Here is a 22,350-nt window from a genome sequence, read left to right on the forward strand (position 1 = left end):
GTGACACCAGAGGGGCCTAACTTCAACATCAGTAGGCACATAGTAATTGAATCTGGTGCACTGCCCTACTTATTTAATTAAAGACAGGCGCCCCCTGCGCGACACATTTTATACGAACGAAAGTATGAATGGTTATGGCGATGAGTGTTACATTTGTATATTTTATTGTATGAATAGGCATGACAAAGTAAAAGTGTTGAAAAGCAGCTAAGGCTCTATCATTTATTTTATTTTATTTCCGTTACCTCAGGAGTGTTTATGCGGCTGCGCGTGGAAAAGAAAGCACACGAGACCATGGATTAAGAATACATTTATACAGTTAACCAAATGAGAATTTATTTTCATATGGCATGACAGTTACAGCTTCAAATCTATTAAGAGTCAATTTTAAATTCGAAAGTAAATTAAAATATCTATTTATTTATTTATTTATTTATGTTATCAATCTGCACGACAAATGTCATTGACTTTCTTTGATGACATTTGCAGGGTGTTCCAAATGAGCGATTATTGCCAGCGAAGTCCACTTCAACAGATATACCGTGCTCAGGGAGTAGGGAGCAGTGAACACTGCGTAGGGACCCTGTCGAATGGAACGCAGCTTAGCACTCGTTGAAGTATATGCACGAGACATCACTTCCGCTGTCAGAGCACGATCAGACCTCACTAAGCGAAAGCTGAACGCAGTTGGACATAGTGGTGTTTTAGAGGTAAAAAAATGATATAAATACTGTTCGGTTTCTCGCACAAACCGATCGTTTCGTGTCTTAGGACATCAATGTGTCGTCACGAGCCGCAGGGTTTAATTTGGACGTGTCTGTGCAAGTTTTATTTACTCTTATAGTAGAAGTTCCCATCCACTAGCATTATTTGCCTGACAGACGGCAACGGTTGGAGTTAAAAATCATCAGTTCTACTGAAGAAACAAAATCACCTACATCTTGGATGCGCTGGGGGTAAGCAGATAAACATCAAATTTTAATTTTTGGGTGAACTATCCCTTTAACAGATCATTCATGTTCTTTTAAGTAGTTAGAGTATGTCAAAAGACGTTTTTTTTTTTTTTTTTTAAAGAACATTTCTATTTTATATATCCTTTTAAACAGATTTCTGCAGTACCATCACTGACTTCCAGAGGTTTCTAGTTTAAAACCCTGACTGTACATGGATCTTAACCGCATTCTTGTAAATGCATCATCTCTTAGCATTATTAGAACAAATTGAAAAGGCATTCTCATGTCAGTAGCTGTGTCCCAAATGACATACTATACATTATGCAATTATAATATGCAATATGTCCTCAACCAGTGTATGAGGTTAAAAGGCTATTTTGTCATCCAGTGTTGGAGTTTGACAGCCTTTCCCCTTTAGCTATGCAAAGAAAGCTGTGACAGTTGAGTGCATGAAGTGTCCAACATTTCACACTGTAATTTTCATTTATTCATTTATTGATTTGGTTATTAAAGTGCATCATCCATTTAAAGTGCACTATTCCTTTTTTAAATTTTCAATGTGAACAAACTACCCATTCTACTATAAAATGGCTTAGAATAGTGCATAAGTATGTGAATTGGAATGCAAAAATATCTAATCTGACACTGAAATATTGCCATAGTATGTAAGCTACAAATCAAGAACAAAAACACAGTAAGCTCACCAAAGTGTTTTCAGGTTGTTTGGGTTTAATAAAACAGGCTAATCAGGAAAATAATTTGCCCAGGAAAAGATATAAACACTGAATAAAAACATATTTATCCAAGCTGCAGAACTGAAGCACGACACTTCATTCACAGTGAGATGAATACTCAGTCTCCACCAGATCACCTGAGGGAAATATTGATACCAAGAAATTAGCTTAATGCCAACTGATACTTTTGAATCACATAATAAAAACAATGAAAAATGGCACATCAAATCTTACTTGTTTGGTAGTAATCATACACTTTAATCACAGCTGGCTTGAGATTCTTCACTGGAAGAATTTGTTTTAATTGTAACTGGTGATTGACTGCAATATTTTTTGGAACCTGCAGGAGGATAAACAGTGAATAAAAAATGTACATGAATCACTGCATCTTATCATATGAATGTTGCTGTTCTCCCACCTCTTTCAAATACACGATGACATGATCATCTTTAGAATCGACCCGTTCCACAAGTGATTCGCTTGAAGTGCTTTGAGGTTCAAGCTGTGGAAAAAGTGATTTTTTTTAGAAATAAATGTATGATTTGTTACATCCCTAACAGGAGAGCTATTCTCTGTAAGCTATCATGCTGTTCATCAAGACGTGAGCAGGACAATATCGGCCATAGCTGCACCATCTTACAGTAGATTCACAGCGACAGTACAGTAAATCTAATAATGAATCACTTCACATAGTCAAACGCACCATTGATGTATCAGCTGTGAATCCTGACAAGAGTTTAATATCCACAATGACCATGTTAGTTCTTGCCTGTGGACCATCATATCTGGAAAAAAATATTATATCAACCATCAGAGTCCATGATGACTGAACAAAAGCCATAACCAAAATCGTGTCTTATAGCATAAAGTTATTTTTCTTACTTCACATTGAAATTTAACAATAGGTACTGTCCAGAGGATTTCTTGCAATCTCCTTCAATTTTAGCTTCAATGCTCAGTGTTTTAGCTCTAGTAGGAGTGGGAATGTTGTAGAACTGAGCCATCTGAGAGATTCAACATAAACAAAAATAAATTAATAAACCGTTTCAAAGCAGAATAACCATAAAATGCCAAGAGAGAAAGTGAATGTGAGTAAATGAAGCTGAACACTACAGACCTGCACAGACACACAGGTCGAGCCCTTCACTTCAATGCTGTATTTGGCTGGAACGTTCTGCAGCTGCTTCTCCTGGTACAGTAACTTGTTGTCCTGATTGACCTCAAAGTGGTGAGAGTCTCCTGCTGACTGTACAGTCACTGTGCTGGAGCCGTCAGAGCTGAACACTTTGGTGGCGTACAAAGACAGAGCCTGAAGAGCCACCACTGTGTCCTGGGAAATAAATGAGTTCAGTAATGTCACTTTTACTCATTCACACCAGCACATTCAACAATAATGTGTTTTATTGGAGTAGTTTGAGTAACCTGTGTGGAGGAGAATCCTCCATAGGCATTCTGCTGCTTCACAAGCCAGCTGACAATCCTGTTAGCATAGCCCAGATCAGCTGTAGTGACTGAATCTGCAGTGAGAACAGCTAGCAGCACATATGAGCTGATCTCCACTGCCAGAGAATCAGAGTCATCAGCAGATGCAAACTGAGACCAGTGGAGAAGAGACCCTTAATGACAAAAGACACAAGAGTAACTCAATGAGCATGACAATAAACAATAGTACTGTCATAAATGATGACAGAAAGTCATCAGAAACAAACCTCTTACCGTCTGAAATAGCAACATCCTCCAGTTTCTTGAAAAGCTGCTGTCGAGTGTCCGTGTCTCTAGCCAGACTGAAAGTGTAGGTGAGCAGAGCAGTGGTGTAAATGTTTTTGACATCCTTAATGACGGACCTCAAGCATGACAAACCTTTACTGACGACAGGATCCTGTGACAAAAACAGAGAAACAGATGCTGTGAGTGTCATTTTTCTATGAGTTTATATTGTGTTTCCTGTAGATGAACTTACAGTGACTGGAGTTTCCAGTTCAAGCAATGATGCAGTAATGTAGGCAGTCATGGTCACATTATCATTCACTCCACCCTGGAATATATAAGAAACAGAAATAAAGACAAATATTCAATTCATTCTCAGACCTGATGTCTACTGGTCACAGCAAACTTTAAGAAACAAACAAAATACCTTCATTCTGTTGTTGAACAGTCTTCCCTGTTGAATAAAACAGCCGTCTGAATCCCGTCTGTTTATTAACCATTCCTTTGCACTCTGAATAATTTGTGGATCAATAAATATGTATTTCTGTGCTCTGCCAAAAGACCTCAGGACAAAAGCAGTCAACCTGGTGGTGTGGTAATAAACACAATGTCATTAGCTGTAGCAGTACTTTAACTCCAGTGGTAACCGAAATTAACTGAATTAAAAGAAAAAAAGAATGCAGAAAACAGACTAGTAATTATTAATATTCTCTTATAGATACAGGATCTAATATTTTGTACAGTCTGCCTGGGTTATTTTTGTAAAGTAACATTTAATATTTTCTTTGATAAAGTTTTACCAAGTATTCTCTTCTCCGTATCCAAATGTGCTGTATGCTCCACTGTTATGCCTGTAGTTCAGTTGTCTCTGGTATCCTGTTGAGTTTGATAATGATTAAGATGTTCATTTGGGTTGACCAAATGTGTCTGAATAACTACAAAACGTCTCAGTATTTTATTTTTTTTTAAATGATTTATGTCTCTCACCGCTCTTCAGGAAGCCGGTGGCTCTCTCTCGGATGGCTGAGGTGAGCTGCTCCGTGTTCTCCAGATACTGCAGAATGTAAATATTGGGAGAAAGAACAGCCATGTTTTGTTCTCCACAGCCGTACGGCATCCGTAATAATCCGTGAAGATTCCTCAGTGCCCGACCCAATATGTCTCCTATAAATCATACACAAGTTAAAATATATTTTATATTCCAAACCCAATCTCCTCATTTCTGCTTGTATTTGTAAATGTTACCAATGACTGAAACAGTGGATCTGGCTGATCCCTCTATCACATCTTTAGGAAGAGTCAGAGCCACTTCCTCTGAGAGACTGTCACCTATGAACCAGAGAGACAGAAACACACATCAGTGATCAGCTGAGTAACACTATGATGCTAAATATAGTCTGTGGACAAACCATTTGGACACAGTAACCAGCTGTGAGTCTCTGTCTTTTCAGTTCCTTCAGCCTGCAGCATAAAACAATCACATCAACTCATCATACTGATATGAGCAGCATTAGGATCATGGGTAAATGATGTCTGAAATCTGTTTGACGTGCGCTGACCTGTACGAGCAGACTTCGTGTGACCGTGTCAATGCGTCCTCTCTCTGGGACGCTCACAATCTCATTGTCACACACAGTCTGGGACGCCTCTGCCTCTGCACTGACTGTAATATTCAAGACTCCTACAACACAAGACATGTACGTGAAGATACAACAGACACAAACACTGAGAAACAATGATTCAGACTGGAAACCTCACCAAGAACAGAAGGAGTGAGGATCCATTTAAAGGTTTTTCTTCCATTAGCACATAGACAGGATGAATATTGATCATCAGAGGAGGCTTTGAGAGTGTAGTCTGAGGAAGGAGCTGGAGTCACTTTAACCTGTCAATCAACCACACATGATTAGTGGCATATTTGATATGATTTGATAAGACTGAGTGTGAAATCTCACCATGATGCACTTGGACAGATAGTTGAAGACAGTGGCCTTCAGCTCAAAGATCTCCCCACGGATGATGGAGTAAGGCAGAGAGAGCTCCAGGAAGAAGGGCTGGAAAACTGTCAGCTGAGCAGGAGGAGCCAGACCCAGACCTTCAGAGGATAGACAGAAGGCCTCCGTCTCCCAAGAAGTGATGGTGTCAGGAACCGTGACAGGAACCTGAACTGATCCAGAGTCCCTGTGGAGGAATTACAACAATAGGCATAGTCTGATTTTTCCTGTAATAAATAACAACATTCAGCACAGAGATGATAAAAAAAAAAATTTAAAAAATGGATTCAGAATCTGCAAAGCAAGGTATTTTCTGTCCTGTGGGTGTGAGGGAAGATGATGTATTAAAGATAAGTAATAAGATAAATATTAAGATATAATATATCTTATAAGATAATATAACTTATATTAAATATAAGATATATGTTAAATGTATTGATTACGCTTCACATACCCCACTTCAGCAAGTTCCCAGATCCACGTTTCTGGAAAGATGGTCCGAATCGTCACTGCTGGAGAATCTCTGCCGGTGTTACCAGAACCACCCATTGGTGAAGCCATACCTTCCATTACATGGTCAGGATAATGATACATCACTGGAAAAAAAGTGATATTTTGTAATTTTAAGTGATATGTATGTGAACAGCACATCAAAATAACCAATTCTATATACAGTCATAAGTGAACAACAAACAGTAGGCAGATCATCTTTTAAATACACATTATTTTATTTTGATATACAGATTTATTTTAGTGTTGTCAGTGTTCTAGTTTCAGTTTAATTAGTTTTTATTTAGGGGCCAAGCACCAAAGTAGCTGTAGCCCCTACTGTATCTGTTTGTACTATTCTTCTTAATCTTTATTATTATTCCCCCCCAGTGGAAGTCTATGGCAGCCTTATGAACAGAATATAGGAAAATTATGAAAATTGGCACACTTAATGGCAATGAATGGTAATGAATAATACTCTGACCAGCTTTTGCGTCTCTACCAACTCTACCAACTCGCCACCACCAGTTAAAATATTCACATTTGAATTTCATTCTTATGAAAATGGACAGAGCCGCACAGAAATGACTGAACTGAATTTTTATTTTATCTTTGTTCAAAACCTACAATGTTGTCAACTTAACGTCGACCTAAAATTGGTTCAGAGGCTGTATCAGCCAAACTTTGATCAGTCGAAACAAAATTTGGTTTCATCAGAACCATGATCTGACGGTTCATGCTAAATTTGGGAACAGCACCACCTACAAGTCATGAGATATGAAAATGGCTATTTTTTAAAATCAGAAAATCATGATCTTGGTGTCTATGGATTCCTTGTGTCATGCAGACCCAGAGGAAACCGATCGGATAAAACATCAGTCAGCCATTTTGTCATAAATTGTAATATCTTTTAAACGATTTAACGTATAATCACAAAATTGGGTAGGGATCATCGACAGCATGTCCTGAAGGTGCATCAGAAGTTTGAGCACAGCTCCACCTAGTGTTCCAGACATATAAGGATTTTTGCAAAAATGCTTATAACTTTTGAATACAGTCCAAATTTAGTTTTGTTTCATTCCCTGGCTTATGCTTATTTGTCATTTTCCTTCATTGTGCCTGTCCACCATATTGAAGTAAATATGCTATGCCTATGATTTTTGTCCAATTTTGTCCAAAATCTGATCAGATTATCTGCACAGAAATGACAGAATGGATATTTTATGTTTGTTGACTTATGCTAGTTAGCTTAGCATGCTATCCAGTTGCCATTCTTTCTATTGTCACTCTTCATCTTTCAGGTTAACCATAAGTTAGCCTACATTAGCATTAAGTTAGCTTAGCATGATAATCTGGTTAATTTGGTTAATATGCTAAGTAATGTCTTTTTTAGCTCATTCTCACACTGAAGGCTCTCCTTAACAGCCTGGAGAATGTGTGTCAACTGTGTGGCGCAGTCCTTTCAAGTCGTGGGTTTGAATCCTGTGGGGCACATGCCCAGACTGCAAGAGGTACTGTGGCCAGAGGTGGTGCAAAAGTTGCTTCTGTTCATTGTGTCTTTCTGAGAATGATCTCATCTGAACTTATTAAATATAACATGCACTGCATTTATATACAAAATCTTCATTTTGGGTTCATCCTCTCTTGAAGCACTGAACCCCAGCAGTAGGTGAAAACGTCGTCCGAGTGGCACACAGCGATAAGAAACAAGCATGTGATCTAAAGGTTGTGAGTTTAATTCCTGCCAGGTACAGCTTTATTAAAGTGTTTGTAATGTTGTTACTTTGATTCGTTTTGAGTTCATTCCCACCTTTTGATCTTATCTGTTTCTCATGCACATTTTATTTCTGCTGTTGTTTTGCTGCCCCTTCAGGGCTTGGCCCAGTATTGCTGCTTGCGGCTGTTTTAGTTTTGTATTTTAGGGCTGCCAACAATTAATTTTATTTTACATAAGTTATGTAGTTACGTTTTTGTTACCCATAATAACACTGATTCAAAGTTAACTAATAACCTCAAGAAAAAAAAATTAAAAACACATTGCAAAGTGATTTTTTTTTTTGGAAATCTATTTCATAACAAACATACATAGCTGAGATTGCAATAACAGTACATGTACACATACCAGGGTATCGGTGATACATCAAGCCTCTGTATGACAGACACTGAGGGACTCGCACAACCAAATTTGTTGCCATCTTCAATCCCACTCTCTGTCAAATGGAAAAGATAAACCACAGTAAAAGTCATGAAAATTCTAATTACTTTTAATTGTCAGCATAATCAAGAGGATGTTTTTATGCATTTACTTATGCATGTGCAGTATATCCTTACAAAAAAGATATATTTCTTATAAATAAATATGAATGATCAATATATTAAATGATTTAAAGGTATATTTGAAAATATACAGAATAATATACTGTATTAATATATTACAATAATACATAAGGAATTGCCACTTTTCATATATTGAATAATATGTGACAATATATTTACTTATATACCATTATGTACGTACTTTTATTATTCAGTAATATACTTCATAATATATAGATGTATACAGTTGCAAGAATAAGTATGTGAACCACTTGCAGAATCTGTGAAAATGTGCAAAATTTTAACAAAATAAGGGAGATAATACAAAATGCATGTTATTTTTTATTTAGTACTGTCCTGAGTAAGATATTTTACATAAGATGTTTACATATAATCCACGAGACAAAAGAATAGCTGAATCTATTTAAAATAACCCCATTCATAAGTATGTGAACCATTGGTTCTTAATACTGTGTGTCATTACCTGGATGATCCACGACTGTTTTTTTTGTTTTGTGATGGTTCTTCATGAGTCTCTTGTTTGTTCTGAGCAGTTAAACTGAGCTCTGTTCTTCAGAAAAATCCTCCAGGTCCTGCAGATTCTTCAGTTTTCCAGCATTTTTTGCATAATTGAACCCTTTACAGCAGTGACTGAATGATTTTGAGATCCGTCTTTTCACATTGAGGACAAATGAGGGACTCAAACACAACTATTAAAAAAGTTTCAAACATTCACTGATGCTCCAGAAAAAAACATGATGCATTAATAGATGGGGGGTGAAAACATTAGGAATTTTTTGAAGATCAAGGTAAATTGCATTTAATTTGTCTTCCAGGAAACATGCAAGTATCTTCTATTGCTTCCGAAGGGCAGTGCCAAATGAAAAAAAATGATATTCAAGCGAAATAAGAAAAATTTGGACCTCTTCATCCTGTTCAAAAGTTTTCACCCCTCTACTCTTAATGCATTGTGTTTTCTTCTTAAAGGAATAGTTCACCCAAAAATGAAAATTTGATGTTTATCTGCTTACCCCCAGCGCATCCAAGGTGTAGGTGACTTTGTTTCTTCAGTAGAACACAAATGATGATTTTTAACTCCAACCGTTGCCATCTGTCAGTCAAATAATGCTAGTGAATGGGAACTTCTACTATAAGATGTCACACATTGATGTCCTAAGACATGAAACGATCGGTTTGTGCGAGAAACCGAACAGTATTTATATCATTTTTTACCTCTAATACACCACTATGTCCAACTGCATTCATCACTCAATTCGTTTGGTCTGATCGCGCTCTGACAGCGGCAGTGATGTCTCGCGCATATACTTCAATGAGAGCGAGACATTACTGCCGCTGTTAGAGCGCGATCAGACCTTACTAACGAGTACTGCACGCGGTTGGACATAGTGGTGTATTAGAGTTAAAAAATGATATAAATACTGTTCGGTTTATCGCACAAACCGATCGTTTCGTGTCTTAGGACATCAATGTGTCGTCACGAGCCGCAGGGTTTAATTTGGACTTGTCTATGCAAGTTTTATTTACTCTTATAGTAGAAGTTCACATCCACTAGCATTATTTGACTGACAGACGGCAACGGTTGGAGTTAAAAATCATCATTTGTGTTCTACTGAGGAAACAAAGTCACCTACATCTTGGATGCGCTGGGGGTAAGCAGATAAACATCAAATTTTCATTTTTGGGTGAACTATCCCTTTAAGCATCAGTGAATGTTTGAACCTTTTTTAAGTGTTTGAGTCCCTCAATTGTCCTCAGTGTGAAAAGAACTCAAAATCATTCAGTCACTGTTGTAAATCTAATATCTAATATTCTAATATGCAAAAAATGCTGGAAAACTGAAGAAAACTCAGAACAAACAAGGAACTCATGAAGAACCATCACAAAACAAAAAAACAGTCGTAGATCATCCAGGTAATGACACACAGTATTTAGAATCAGTGGTTCACAAACTTTTGAACTGGGTCATTTTAATAAATTCAGCTATTTTTTTTTTGTCTTATGGATTATATGTAAACATCTTTGTGTAAAATATCTTACTCAGGACAGTACTAAATTAAAAATAACAAGCATTTTGTACAATCTCTCTTATTTTGTTCAAATTTTGCACATTTTCACAGATTCTGCAAGTGGTTCAGATATGGTACTGCATGTGTAATATATTGCAGATATATTTATTCATGCAGCATAAACACACATATATGGAGAAATATATAATTAATATATTTATTATACTTTATACTTATTTACATTATACACATTTCACATTTTTTAAGCTAGTTAACAAAAGTACAATATTTAACAAAGAGTAATTATATATATATACAGTGGGTACGAAAAGTATTCAGACCCCCTTAAATTTTTCACTCTTTGTTATATTGCAGCCATTTGCTAAAATCATTTAAGTTATTTTTTTTCCCCTCATTAATGTACACACAGCACCCCATATTGACAGAAGAACACAGAATTGTTGACATTTTTGCAGATTTATTAAAAAAGAAAAACTGAAATATCACATGGTCCTAAGTATTCAGACCATTTGCTGTGACACTCATATATTTAACTCAGGTGCTGTCCATTTCTTCTGATCATCCTTGAGATGGTTCTACACCTTCATTTGAGTCCAGCTGTGTTTGATTATACTGATTGGACTTGATTAGGAAAGCCACACACCTGTCTATATAAGACCTTACAGCTCACAGTGCATGTCAGAGCAAATGAGAATCATGAGGTCAAAGGAACTGCCTGAAGAGCTCAGAGACAGAATTGTGGCAAGGCACAGATCTGGCCATGGTTACAAAAAAATTTCTGCTGCACTTAAGGTTCCTAAGAGCACAGTGGCCTCCATAATCCTTAAATGGAAGACGTTTGAGACGACCAGAACCCTTCCTTAGAAGGAAGGGTTCTGGTCGGGTTTGGCCGGACCCTTCCGTCCGGCCAAACTGAGCAATCGGGTTGTAGAAAGTCAACCATCACTGCAGCCCTCCACCAGTCGGGGCTTTATGGCAGAGTGGCCCGACGGAAGCCTCTCCTCAGTGCAAGACACATGAAAGCCTGCATGGAGTTTGCTGAAAAACCGGTTGGAAATAGAGGCGGACACGCAAATCAGATTGCGGGAGTTGGAACTGAAAGCAGCCAGAGATGTCGCAGTTTCCTCGGTGCCGCTTGTCTACTGCTCAACCTATGCAGACTGCTGCTGTTACGACTGGTGTGAATACGGCGAGTAATACGCTGGATGTGAGTAAACACATTTCTCTTGTTCCACAGTTTAGAGAGTCAGAAGTTGATTCATGCTTTAATGTATTCGAACGAATTGCGTCTGCTTTAAATTGGCCTAGAGATGTGTGGCCTTTGCTGCTGCAGTGCAAGTTAACAGGAAAAGCTCAGGAAGTTTGTGCTTCTTTAACATTAGAAGATAGTTTAAATTATGATGTTGTCAAAACGACAATTTTGAGAGCTTACGAACTGAAGCGTACAGGCAGCGTTTTAGAAACCATAAAAAGAGCACGAGTCAAACGTTCATAGAATTTGCTAGAGAAAAAGGTATGTTGTTTGACAAGTGGTGCACCTCAAACAAAGTTTCGGATTTTCAGGCACTTCGTGAGTTAATTGTGTTAGAGGAATTCAAAGGTTGTATTCCTGATCGTATCGTTGTCTTCCTAAATGAACAAAAGGTGGTATCGTTGTCTCAAGCGTCTGTTCTAGCTGATGAGTTTGCGTTGACGCATAAGAGCATTTTTGCTCCCGTTCGTACTGACAAAGTTTTATCTAGTTCCGTTGCTTCGAAAGATCAGTCGCGTTCGAAAAATGTTCCAAAGCCTAAGGAAGACCGAGAGTGTTTTTACTGTCATAAGCCGGGTCATCTCATTGCTGATTGCATTGTTTTAAAGCGCAAACAGCAAAGTAACACTTCTAAAAGTGTTGCTTTTGTGAAGCCTGTTGATATTGTTAATTGTAAGCTCGGTGATGAGTTAGACGTTGGCTATCAACCTTTCGTTATGAAAGGATTAGTATCTGTCAGTGATCAGTCTTCGAATCAGGTAAAAGTGACTATGTTGCGTGACACAGGGGCGATGCAGTCCTTTATAGTGGCTGGTGCACTGCCGCTCTCAGAACAGACTTTCTGTGGTACCCATGTGTTAGTGCGAGGCTTTGAAATGAACATTATGAAAGTTCCTTTGCATCAGATTTATCTGAAGTCGGATTTGTTTACGGGGTTTGTTAAAGTCGGCGTGCGTGACAGTCTCCCTGTGCATGGAGTAAGTTTCATCCTGGGTAACGACATCGCAGGTGGAAAAGTCGCGCCGCTGTTAGAGGTTTGTGATAAGCCTGTTCTGTCTGAGTATACTGACGAATTGTCCGAGAAGTTTCCCGAAGTTTTTCCTGTTTGTGCCGTGACGTGAGCGCAGGCTCGTAAATTTGCTGATGCAGATGACTTGTCTTCTACGTTTGTCACCTATTATTATAAATGACACTTTGCCAGTTGAGGAGGGTAAGCCAGCGGATCAAGCTCTCATTTTGCAGTCAGACGAGGTGAAATTGTCAATGACTTGTAAAAAAATGATTACAGCTCAGAAAGAAGATTGTTCCCTGCGGAAATGCTTTTCCTCTGTTGTTCCTTTGGAAGTGGCCAAGGAGAGGAAAGCCGCTTACTATATCGAGAACGGGTTGCTGATGCGTTGGTGGTATGCAGATGTTGCGTGCGATAGTGAGTGGACTTCTGTACATCAAATTGTCATTCCTGTATGTTACAAACAAGACTGTACTCTCTCTAGCTCACGATCATGATTTGTCTGGACATTTGGGCGTTAAGAAAACGTATCATCGAATTTTGAAACATTTCTTTTGGCCCCGAATGAAGGCTGATGTAACGAAATTCTGTAAAACTTGCCAGACTTGTCAGTTTTCAGGTAAGCCAAATCAGGTGATTCCGCGTGCACCGCTTGTTCCTATACCAGTGATGGGGGAACCGTTCGAGCATGTTATTGTTGACTGTGTTGGACCGTTGCCTAAGTCTAAGAGTGGTAACCAATACTTGTTAACAATAATGTGCGTAGCGACGCGCTTTCCAGAAGCTATTCCGCTTAGGAAGATTACAGTGCCAGTGATTAGTAATGCACTTGTAAGATTCTTTTCTATGTTTGGCCTTCCGAAAGTGGTTCAGTCTGATCAAGGTACTAACTTTTTGTCAAGAATCTTTGGACAGGTGTTGACGACCTTAAACGTTTCTCATCAAACTTCAAGTGCCTTTCACCCAGAAAGCCAAGGAGCTTTGGAACGGTTTCACCAGACGTTAAAAGCGATGTTGCGACGTTATTGCATGGAAACGGGTAAGGACTGGACGAGGGCATACCTCTACACTTGTTCGCTGTCAGAGAGGCAGTACAAGACAGTTTGGGATTTAGTCCTGCCGACCTTGTATTTGGTCATACGGTGAGGGGTCCTTTAAAGATGCTTAAAGAAGATCTGTTATCCTGTGAGCCTAGTACTAAAATTCCTGTGCTTGACTATGTAAGCAAATTTCGTGAGCGATTGCACAAGGCTTGTTCAACGGCAAAAGAGTCATTGTTGAGTGCGCAGGTGGCCATGAAACATCAGTTTGACCGTAAAACGGTTCAGCGTCACTTTAAAGAAGGTGACCAGGTGCTGGTTTTATTGCCAGTTGTGGGTTCTGTTCTGTCTGCACGATTTTCGGGTCCGTATGAAGTGATTAAAAAATTGAGTAACACTGATTATTTGATCCGAACTCCTGAGCGTAGAAAGAAATCTCGTGTATGTCATGTGAATATGCTGAAGGAGTATCATGTCAGAGGGTCGTTACAAGCTGTTGAGAAGGTGGATGAGCTTACTACCTCTGCCGCTCTTATATGTGAGGTGGCTGATGTCCCTAGTCAAGATAATGACGATGGAGTGTTAGTACGCCACACATATCAGCAGTGTGTTAGGCTGAAGAACTCTGAAATGTTGAGTGATTTGACTTTTCATCTGTCTCATTTACCTGATTGCCAGAGAAATGATGATGAAACATTAATTCACGATTTCTCCTTGTTATTTCAGGATGTTCCGTCTCGAACTACAGTCTTACAACATGATATTGATATAGGTCATGCCGTTCCTATTAAGCAACGAGCTTATAGGGTTAACGCTGTTAAACGTTCTGTGATGAAAGCTGAAGTCGAGTATTTACGCGAAAACGGTCTCGCCAAGCAGAGTTTTAGTCCGTGGAGTTCCCCATGTCTACTGGACTATCGCAAGGTAAATTCAGTTACTGTTCCCGATAGTTTTCCGTTACCCCGTATGGAAGATTGTGTAGACAATCTGGGGTCTGCTAAATTCGTCAGTAAACTAGATTTACTGAAAGGTTACTGGCAAGTGCCATTGACGGCTCGAGCGTCAGATATTTCTGCTTTTGTGACTCAGGACGACTTCATGCAATATTGCGTTATGGCTTTCAGCATGCGCAACGCACCAGCTACGTTCCAGAGGCTCATTAATATTGTGCTTGCTGGTGTTCGAAACTGCAATGCATCTGGACGATCTTGTGATTTATTCATCCAGCTGGTCCGCACATGTTGCAACGTTAAGAGAGGTGTTTGAACGCCTTCAGAATGCCTCGCTGACATTAAACCTTTCTAAATGTGAATTTGGTCAAGCTACAGTGACGTACCTGGGCAGAGAAGTGGGTCAAGGGCAGGTAAGACCTATAGAAGCCAAGGTCACTGCGATTGCAGAATTTCCAGTTCCGACCACGCGAAAAGAACTTCGCAGATTTCTGATGGCCGGTTATTATCGGAATTTTTGTAAAAATTTATCCACTGTGGCCAGTCCGCTAACTTCACTCCTCAGCCCGTCACGTACTTTTATTTGGAGTAATGACTGTCAAAATGCTTTTGATAACATCAAAGTTTTATTATGCAGTACGCCTGTTTTGACAGCTCCTGACGTGGGAAAAGGCTTCAAGCTGGAGATCGATGCAAGCTCGGTCGGTGCAGGTGCAGTGCTTGTACAGGAAGACGCAAATGGTATTGACCATCCTGTGTGTTATTTCTCGCGCAAGTTTAATAAACATCAGTTAAACTATTCTACCATCGAGAAAGAAACGTTAGCTTTGCTGTTGGCCTTACAACACTTTGATGTTTATATTAGTTCAAGTAATTTGCCTGTGGTTGTATTCACTGATCACAATCCTCTGGTGTTTTTAGCAAGGGTTGACCGATAATGAAACCTTTTGCTGCAGACAGCTCAGAGATAACATCAACTTCACTGACCATTGTTAATTCCGTATAGTGCGTGTAGGCTCGATTTGGTAGCTAGCAATTAATGTTAGTTATAATGTGGGTGCTCGCCTCCCTTGTATTTTTGTTTATTTATTTAGTGGAGTTTAGTTAAGGCGCCGCGCCGCGGTTTTCGGTTTTGTTTCTACATTTTATTTTTGGTAGTTAGTTTAGGGGCGTGGGCGCTAGTTAGTGGGTTTTGTTTTGATTATTTCTTTTCTTTGGCGACATCCTCGTTTTTTTTTCTTACTTTCATTGAGTTCATGTCTTACTTGTGTTGACTTATTTCTACCGTGTTAATAAATATCGGATATTAATAAATTACTGATTGTAACTCATTCAGTGAATGTGTGTATAAATGTGTGTACATACAATCAAATCTATATGGGAACATGTATGTGTTATATATGTACACAATAAAGGATTAAACTTTATGAATATTACATGTAATGCTATTTTTGTCTTCATTTCTGTGTTTCATGTTTATCAATATAAAGCCATACATGGTCAATGCATATATTGCAGTATATTGAAAAATATAAGCACTAGTTTCCCCATTTATGGAAATGCATTATGTAATGTATTATGCATTATATATTGCAGTATATTCCTGAATATTTTTGTTCCGTAAGGGATACTCTGCCAATCATTATCTACTGCACTGCCACACATATAATCCACCTGTTACCTTTAAGGATTCATAGGTGTTGTCTGTCGGCACAGCTCGACGGGGTCTCACATGCAGACACTCCCGCTCATCTTCAACAGCATAAGGATAATCTGACCCCGATTGCACTGGCAGCAGGTTGAAGATCTGTGACATGTTCACACACTATCAGTATGATTTCTAAATAATTCAAGTATTTTCAATAGCAATAATAACTAAAAATCTGTTATCACAAGATTCATTCCCACTATGAAGACACATTTAATCAATACTAAATCTTAAAGCATCTACACACCTTGTCAGTATCCAGGCGTTCTCCTGACTTCAGGATCAGGACGCTCTGATCTACAGCACTGAGGCCGCACAGTGAACCAGGCTGAGCTGAGAGCTGGAGAGTGTTTTTCTCACCAGGAACTGCTTTAGCAGGAGAAAACTGCAGAGACACCTGTGACATACAGTCAATAGAGTTTATTTTAGAATTGAGTCAGTAATACAGTTTAAAGAGGCTCATTTCTAAAGCTAAAATACATACCTTGTTTTTGAAACACTTTTCAGTGTTGAAATTTTTGCTACTAGCAACAACATTTTCACTGGGCAGAACACAGTACACCAGAATCTGCACTACTGGAGCCAGATCTGCACTAATAGACAGTTTGAATGACATTGTGCCACTTGCTACTCCATTAGAAGATTTCACTTCAACCTTCTCATATCCATGATGAACGATCACTCCTCTGGACAAGACCTGAAACAGACAGATGACACTCTGATAACAAACTGACTAGTGCTGCCAATGAACACTGTTAAACAAAAACATCTCTGTAATAATGTACATACTGCACATGTTCTCACCATATAGACAATGTCTGTTTTGAAGTCTTCAATTGTCTCTCCAACAAAATAATACTTGATGGTGGCTGTAAACTCAGAGTCACACTTTAATGGTTGCTCAGTATCCTCTATAATCAGTTCACTTAGTGTTGGATTGTATGGAGCGGTAGGCTGGAGAAGTTGAACTGTTTTTCTATCCGCAGAGATGTAAGGCTTGTTGCGGCTATAACGGACCTCTGGATAGACACTTGCCTGACAATGAACAAAGAATCAAAAATAACTCATGCAATTGAACTCTTCAGGGAACACAAAAGTAAACTAATTGAATACAAACTCTCTTACAATAATATAAATATCACTTTTAGGATGACTGGATGTATTAAGAGAGAAGCTGGCCAGTCCATCGCTGTCTGTAGTGAGATTTAGGAGCAGTTTTTTGGACCAAGTGTGACCCTCCATTAGATAAACCTCTTTGTTTTGAATCGGTGCGCCCTTGAAATTTGAGAGTTTGATCTGTTGAAAATATGATTTTGAAAGAATAAATTAAGAAATAATTCTGTACATATCAATGGTGTTAAACAGAGACAAACTCATTTTAGACTCACTTTTCCTTCTATAACTGATCCATGTTCATATGTTTTGGGCAGGTCAGTAAATATGACTTTACCAATTTCATAAGTGAGAGATACAGATTCAGATTTTGTCATGGTGATCTCTGTAAATAGTAAAAACACCAAAATAAATATTTATTCAAATAAAAGTAAAATATCAAAAATGAGAAATTCTAGAAATGTATGTAACGTGGATCTGATCAAATTCAACAGCTCACCTGTTCCTTCTTCTGTAACCATTGCCTCAACAGCAAGAGAATTCTGAAGCCTGTCCTTTAGTGTGGCGTTCAGAAAGACTGATGCATCTAAGGTATGGACGGCACAGCCTGTCTTTTTTATCTAATTATAATGAATGAACACAAACATAGAATATTAACTAAAGAGTGGTTTAACTGGATAAATGGAGGAAAGATAATGTGCCATTACTTGTACTGTGTAACTCACACACCTCAATGGTTTCCTCAAAACACACTGGACTGGTGTGATGGCTTTGATAGGACAAATTATTACGACACACTTTCACCCATGATTTACCAGGTACAGGCTGTCCGTAAGTGTATCTGTGAAAAAGGTACAATCAAGTGATCTACAGCCCAGGGTTCAATTCAGCAACTATATTAGGAAGAGGGTCACAGTAATTAACTGACCCCAGAGTTAAAAAAAAAAAAAAAACTTAATGGTGCCAAGAATGAAAGAGCACACTGCTCTCTTAATGCAGGAAATAAAATGAAGCACTCACTTTCCGCAAACCTCAATTATCAGTTCCTCTTCTTCAACGCTGACTTTTTTTGGGCTTTTTACAGTAACTTCAAACTTAGGCAAAACTAGAAGTGAGAAGGCAGAAATTAGAGTTACTAGTAATCAAATAAGATATTAATACAAACATATTATTGAAATTCTTCCCATGCAACACTGGAATCATTTGTTTTTATGACTTACCATATTTTTTCACCTCAAAATGGTGTGAGATCATCCTGTCACTAATAAAAGCCTTCAGTTTGTACATGCCTTGACGGGCCTCTGGGTTTAATTCATAAGAACGCTGCAAAATCCACCTTGTTGAAGAAACATTTGTCCATTGACCAATCCGGTTACCTTGACTGTCCTGTTTAATACCAAAGACACAGTGAAAATATTTAGTTCAGCTACACATATCCTGACTGTCAATGAAGAAATGTTTAATTAGCCTTCTGAAAACACATTAATTGCAAACATAACAGAATTTCTATAGTGTTAATAAGATTTAAAAGGTGTGTTTGTTGTGACTGTACAGAAGGTTTTGTGTTCTTACCTCAAGAATCACTGTACTATACTGTAAAAGAGCAAACAGTAATTAAAGATTAAAAGCCACGTTTATTTATTAAATGTCTATTTATCAATGCAAGAGAAACACACATCAGACCTGCTGATCAAGGGGTGCAAAGTTTGTATCCATGGTAACAACTCTGAAGTTCACTGTAAAATATAAATGTGTATTTAAAAAAAATAACACTTACAGTCAGTATTTCACTCATGTAAATGAGCGCACTGTGTGTGAACGTAACCATACCAGACAACTATTATCACATGTAATGATCTATAGCAGGAGTATCAAACTCCTGGAGGGGCCACAGAGTTTAGGGACCATTTACACAACACCTCTTTCAACAAGAAAAAAATTATTTTGGCTGTTCATTTACATGACAGTCATCCTTATCTGCTTTCCTTGTCTTTTCTTCTGCTCACCTTTTCTGTTTACAAGTTTGTAAATCCATTGAACTGTTTACTTCATACTCTTTTACAATCTGCTGGTTTGTGCAACATTTGTCATTTTTGACCTATGGTGCTACATCAGCTTATTGCAGGATATTAACATGCTTTACTTAATGTATTTATGTTATATAAGTTGTGATCAGGGATGTCAGTGACACCAGCATTATTTTCTGAGGTTTAGCCTTTGAAACATTCACAGCTCACCTGTCTGTCCTGGAAGATAGATGGGTTTATCAGTCTGGATAAAGGTCAGAGGATGGTAAGGCTTGAACATGACTTTTCTCTCTTCAGTCATCTTGAAAGTCTCTCCCTGAAGTTCGACATTCATTTTCTGCACTGATTCTGCTTCGACCAGAGGAGCCTGATGAGAAATAATATGTATTCACAACCTGCCTTCACAAACACTAGATGCATTATGATGAAAATTTAATTATATATTCATAATAATGTGCTAATGGCAGACCTTGAAGTTAAAGCAGCGATGAAACTCTTCCTCAGCTTTCTCCTGCAGCAGTAAAGTGCTCTGGTCACCATGAACCAGATGAATGTTCATGACAAGGCTTTCATTGGGATTGAGAAAACTTGCACAGAGTTTGGCCTCAGAGCCCGACTCGATCACTGCAGGAAACGTCACCATGAAAGATCTGTCCAGAGACAATGCTCATACAATATTGTTTGAGATAGATAGATTACATACACTTAAAAATTAAGTGGGGGTGAAAATCAATACAGTTAATTTGCTATTGATCAACTGAGAATACAAGAGCAAACTGTGTAATGAAGTCTGGTGACTTTATTACTTTTGCATGTTTATTCAGAACAATATTGTCCTTAAAAATACACTGTCATTAATTATGAATGATCTTATACATGCCTTAAGTTGTCTTTCAAACAGCAAACCTCTACTGTGCAAAACAGATCAGTTAAATAAATAGAGGAGAAATAATCAAGACTTATTTTACACAATGACTAATGGTATGATAATAATGTATCACACTTAGATTCATTGTTAGTAGTTTATTTTGGTACCAGAACGTTAAATGAAATTTACTGGAATAATTTTGCTATTCAAACAAACACAATAGTGAATAACTGCCTTCCTCAGTAGAAATTAAAAAATAAATAAAAAAAAAAAACTTACGGCCTTGATGTTTGTCCATTAACACAGATCAGGAGGAAAGAGAGCAGAAGGAGATCTTTCCAACAACAGCTGAAATTCAGAGCCATGATGACGAGCGATCATCCAGGTCATGAGATGAACTGGACCGTCTCTTTTAAAGGGACTCTCATGCTAAAGGAGGTCCTTCAAAACATTTGTATTGATCCTCTGATTAATGATTCAACCGTGTGGGCAACATAGTTCAAAAACCTGTACTAATATGCAGTTTGTTGTTTTGTCCAAAAATTCATTTGTGATGAGTTCAAGTGGGCTCAGTTCAAGTAAAGACATACAAAAGCTTTACTCTTGCACACATTAGAATAAACATTCAGTTCATTATTAATGTTCCTGACCACATAATTCAGAGTTGAACTTAAAGGTTGCATGTTGGAATATTCAAGCATTTAAATATTCTAAATAGTAATTTTATTTGCAGAGATGCATGAGACGTTATGAACTTCAGTTCTTAGTAGTCAATAACATGCAAGAAATCAGCTTCTTTAAAGTACATATAAGTGTACATGAGATCTTCTGAAAACAAACTTCTACTCTTATCCTCATCTACAGAGAAATGGTCAGCTACTGACCTTTAACTCTGTGTAGACAAATAGTGGGCCAAGACAACTGATAATACATCCAGTGGCACATACACCCACTCAAAATGAGTGGGAGAGATACTGTAAGCTGCTGTTTGCATTGGTTAGTGCTCTGTCTACTGCCTACACAATACGACTAAACATGACTACTGAAAGTCACCTAAAATCTGTCGTGTAAAATTAAATATGCTGCTACCTGAGATTATATGCTATAATTACTTCATGTCCTAAACAGATGTTCAGTGCAAAGATTTATATGTAATATTTCAAGACAGAATATTAAATATTTCTGAAGTAAATGTTAATTATTATAGCATCGTTTGTTATGTCATTATCTTTAATTTCCTGAATATTATCTTTATCTCTGGAGAGAAAAAACAATAGTCTGGCTTCCATACTCATTGCACTCATCTTTCTGAGCAATCATTCCTGTATTGGTTTAGTGATTATTTTGAACCTTGTTCTGTTTATCTCCACTGTGAATCTTAGATTAGTATTTTGGATCTCTCTTCTGGTTTTGACCCTGTTTCTGATGTATTCTGGTATTAAAGAATACTTTACATCAGGGATTTAATCTTTTCAGACACATGGATCTCTCACCCACACTCTCAATCAACCCTGGGACTCTAAATATAAAAAAAGCTAGATTTTCGAATGAACTTGGTAATGTTGTAACGACTGAGACAAATCAGACACATAATTATTTGTTACATTTAACAAATAATTTTTAAAGCCCACTCTTAGTAATGAAACATCCCCTGAAAAGAGCCACAATCTAGAAAAGGCCTGTCACAGGGCTACCATCAAATAAGATGGTTTTATTGCTGTGAAAAATGTGGTCACATGGAAAAGCAGAGGCCATAGGAAAGATCCATAGCCCTTAAAACAGACTTTCCTGCATTCATTTATAGACTCTTCACTCTCTCTTCTTCCTTCTACTGTTGTTTTTTTTTTTTTGTTTCTTGCAGCTTATACAGCCCAGTGCTGTCACAGAAACAAGTGTTATATTTCATGACACTAATTCAGTGGTATCTGTATCTATGTCAGATAATATGGATAATTTGAGTGCTAATCTATAAATGGATCTTTAAGAGCATTGACTAACATTATTTAATTATATAATGCTTAACAGCATTCATGTTCTTTCAAGTAGTTAGAGTATGTCAAAAGATGTTTTTTTTTAAAGAACATTTCTATTTTATATATCCTTTTAAACAGATTTCTGCAGTACCTTCACTGACTTCCAGAG

General features: G+C 37.9%; 1 protein-coding gene across 1 annotated transcript; it reads right to left on the reverse strand.

Moving 5' to 3' along the window:
• Nucleotides 1–1,662: 1,662 nt before the first annotated feature.
• LOC125249199 (alpha-2-macroglobulin-like) lies at nt 1,663–20,642 on the reverse strand. Its single transcript, XM_048161431.1, has 34 exons — nt 20,488–20,642; nt 19,810–19,990; nt 19,551–19,707; nt 18,997–19,049; nt 18,886–18,906; nt 18,534–18,699; nt 18,334–18,418; nt 18,043–18,154; nt 17,813–17,933; nt 17,589–17,698; nt 17,326–17,496; nt 17,005–17,235; nt 16,685–16,897; nt 16,448–16,597; nt 16,174–16,299; nt 8,000–8,087; nt 5,843–5,984; nt 5,350–5,575; nt 5,153–5,279; nt 4,954–5,075; nt 4,804–4,855; nt 4,640–4,723; nt 4,382–4,558; nt 4,195–4,270; nt 3,822–3,978; nt 3,648–3,722; nt 3,404–3,566; nt 3,110–3,303; nt 2,805–3,017; nt 2,570–2,691; nt 2,391–2,472; nt 2,106–2,189; nt 1,922–2,027; nt 1,663–1,824 (listed from the first exon to the last, which is right to left on the reverse strand). The coding sequence occupies exons 1-34, from the start codon at nt 20,571–20,573 to the stop codon at nt 1,784–1,786; spliced, it is 4,314 nt and encodes a 1,437-aa protein (XP_048017388.1). The 5' UTR covers nt 20,574–20,642; the 3' UTR covers nt 1,663–1,783.
• Nucleotides 20,643–22,350: the final 1,708 nt, after the last annotated feature.

This window comes from Megalobrama amblycephala, linkage group LG16, assembly GCF_018812025.1.
Source record: "Megalobrama amblycephala isolate DHTTF-2021 linkage group LG16, ASM1881202v1, whole genome shotgun sequence".
In the NCBI taxonomy this organism is placed as follows: Eukaryota; Metazoa; Chordata; class Actinopteri; order Cypriniformes; family Xenocyprididae; genus Megalobrama; species Megalobrama amblycephala.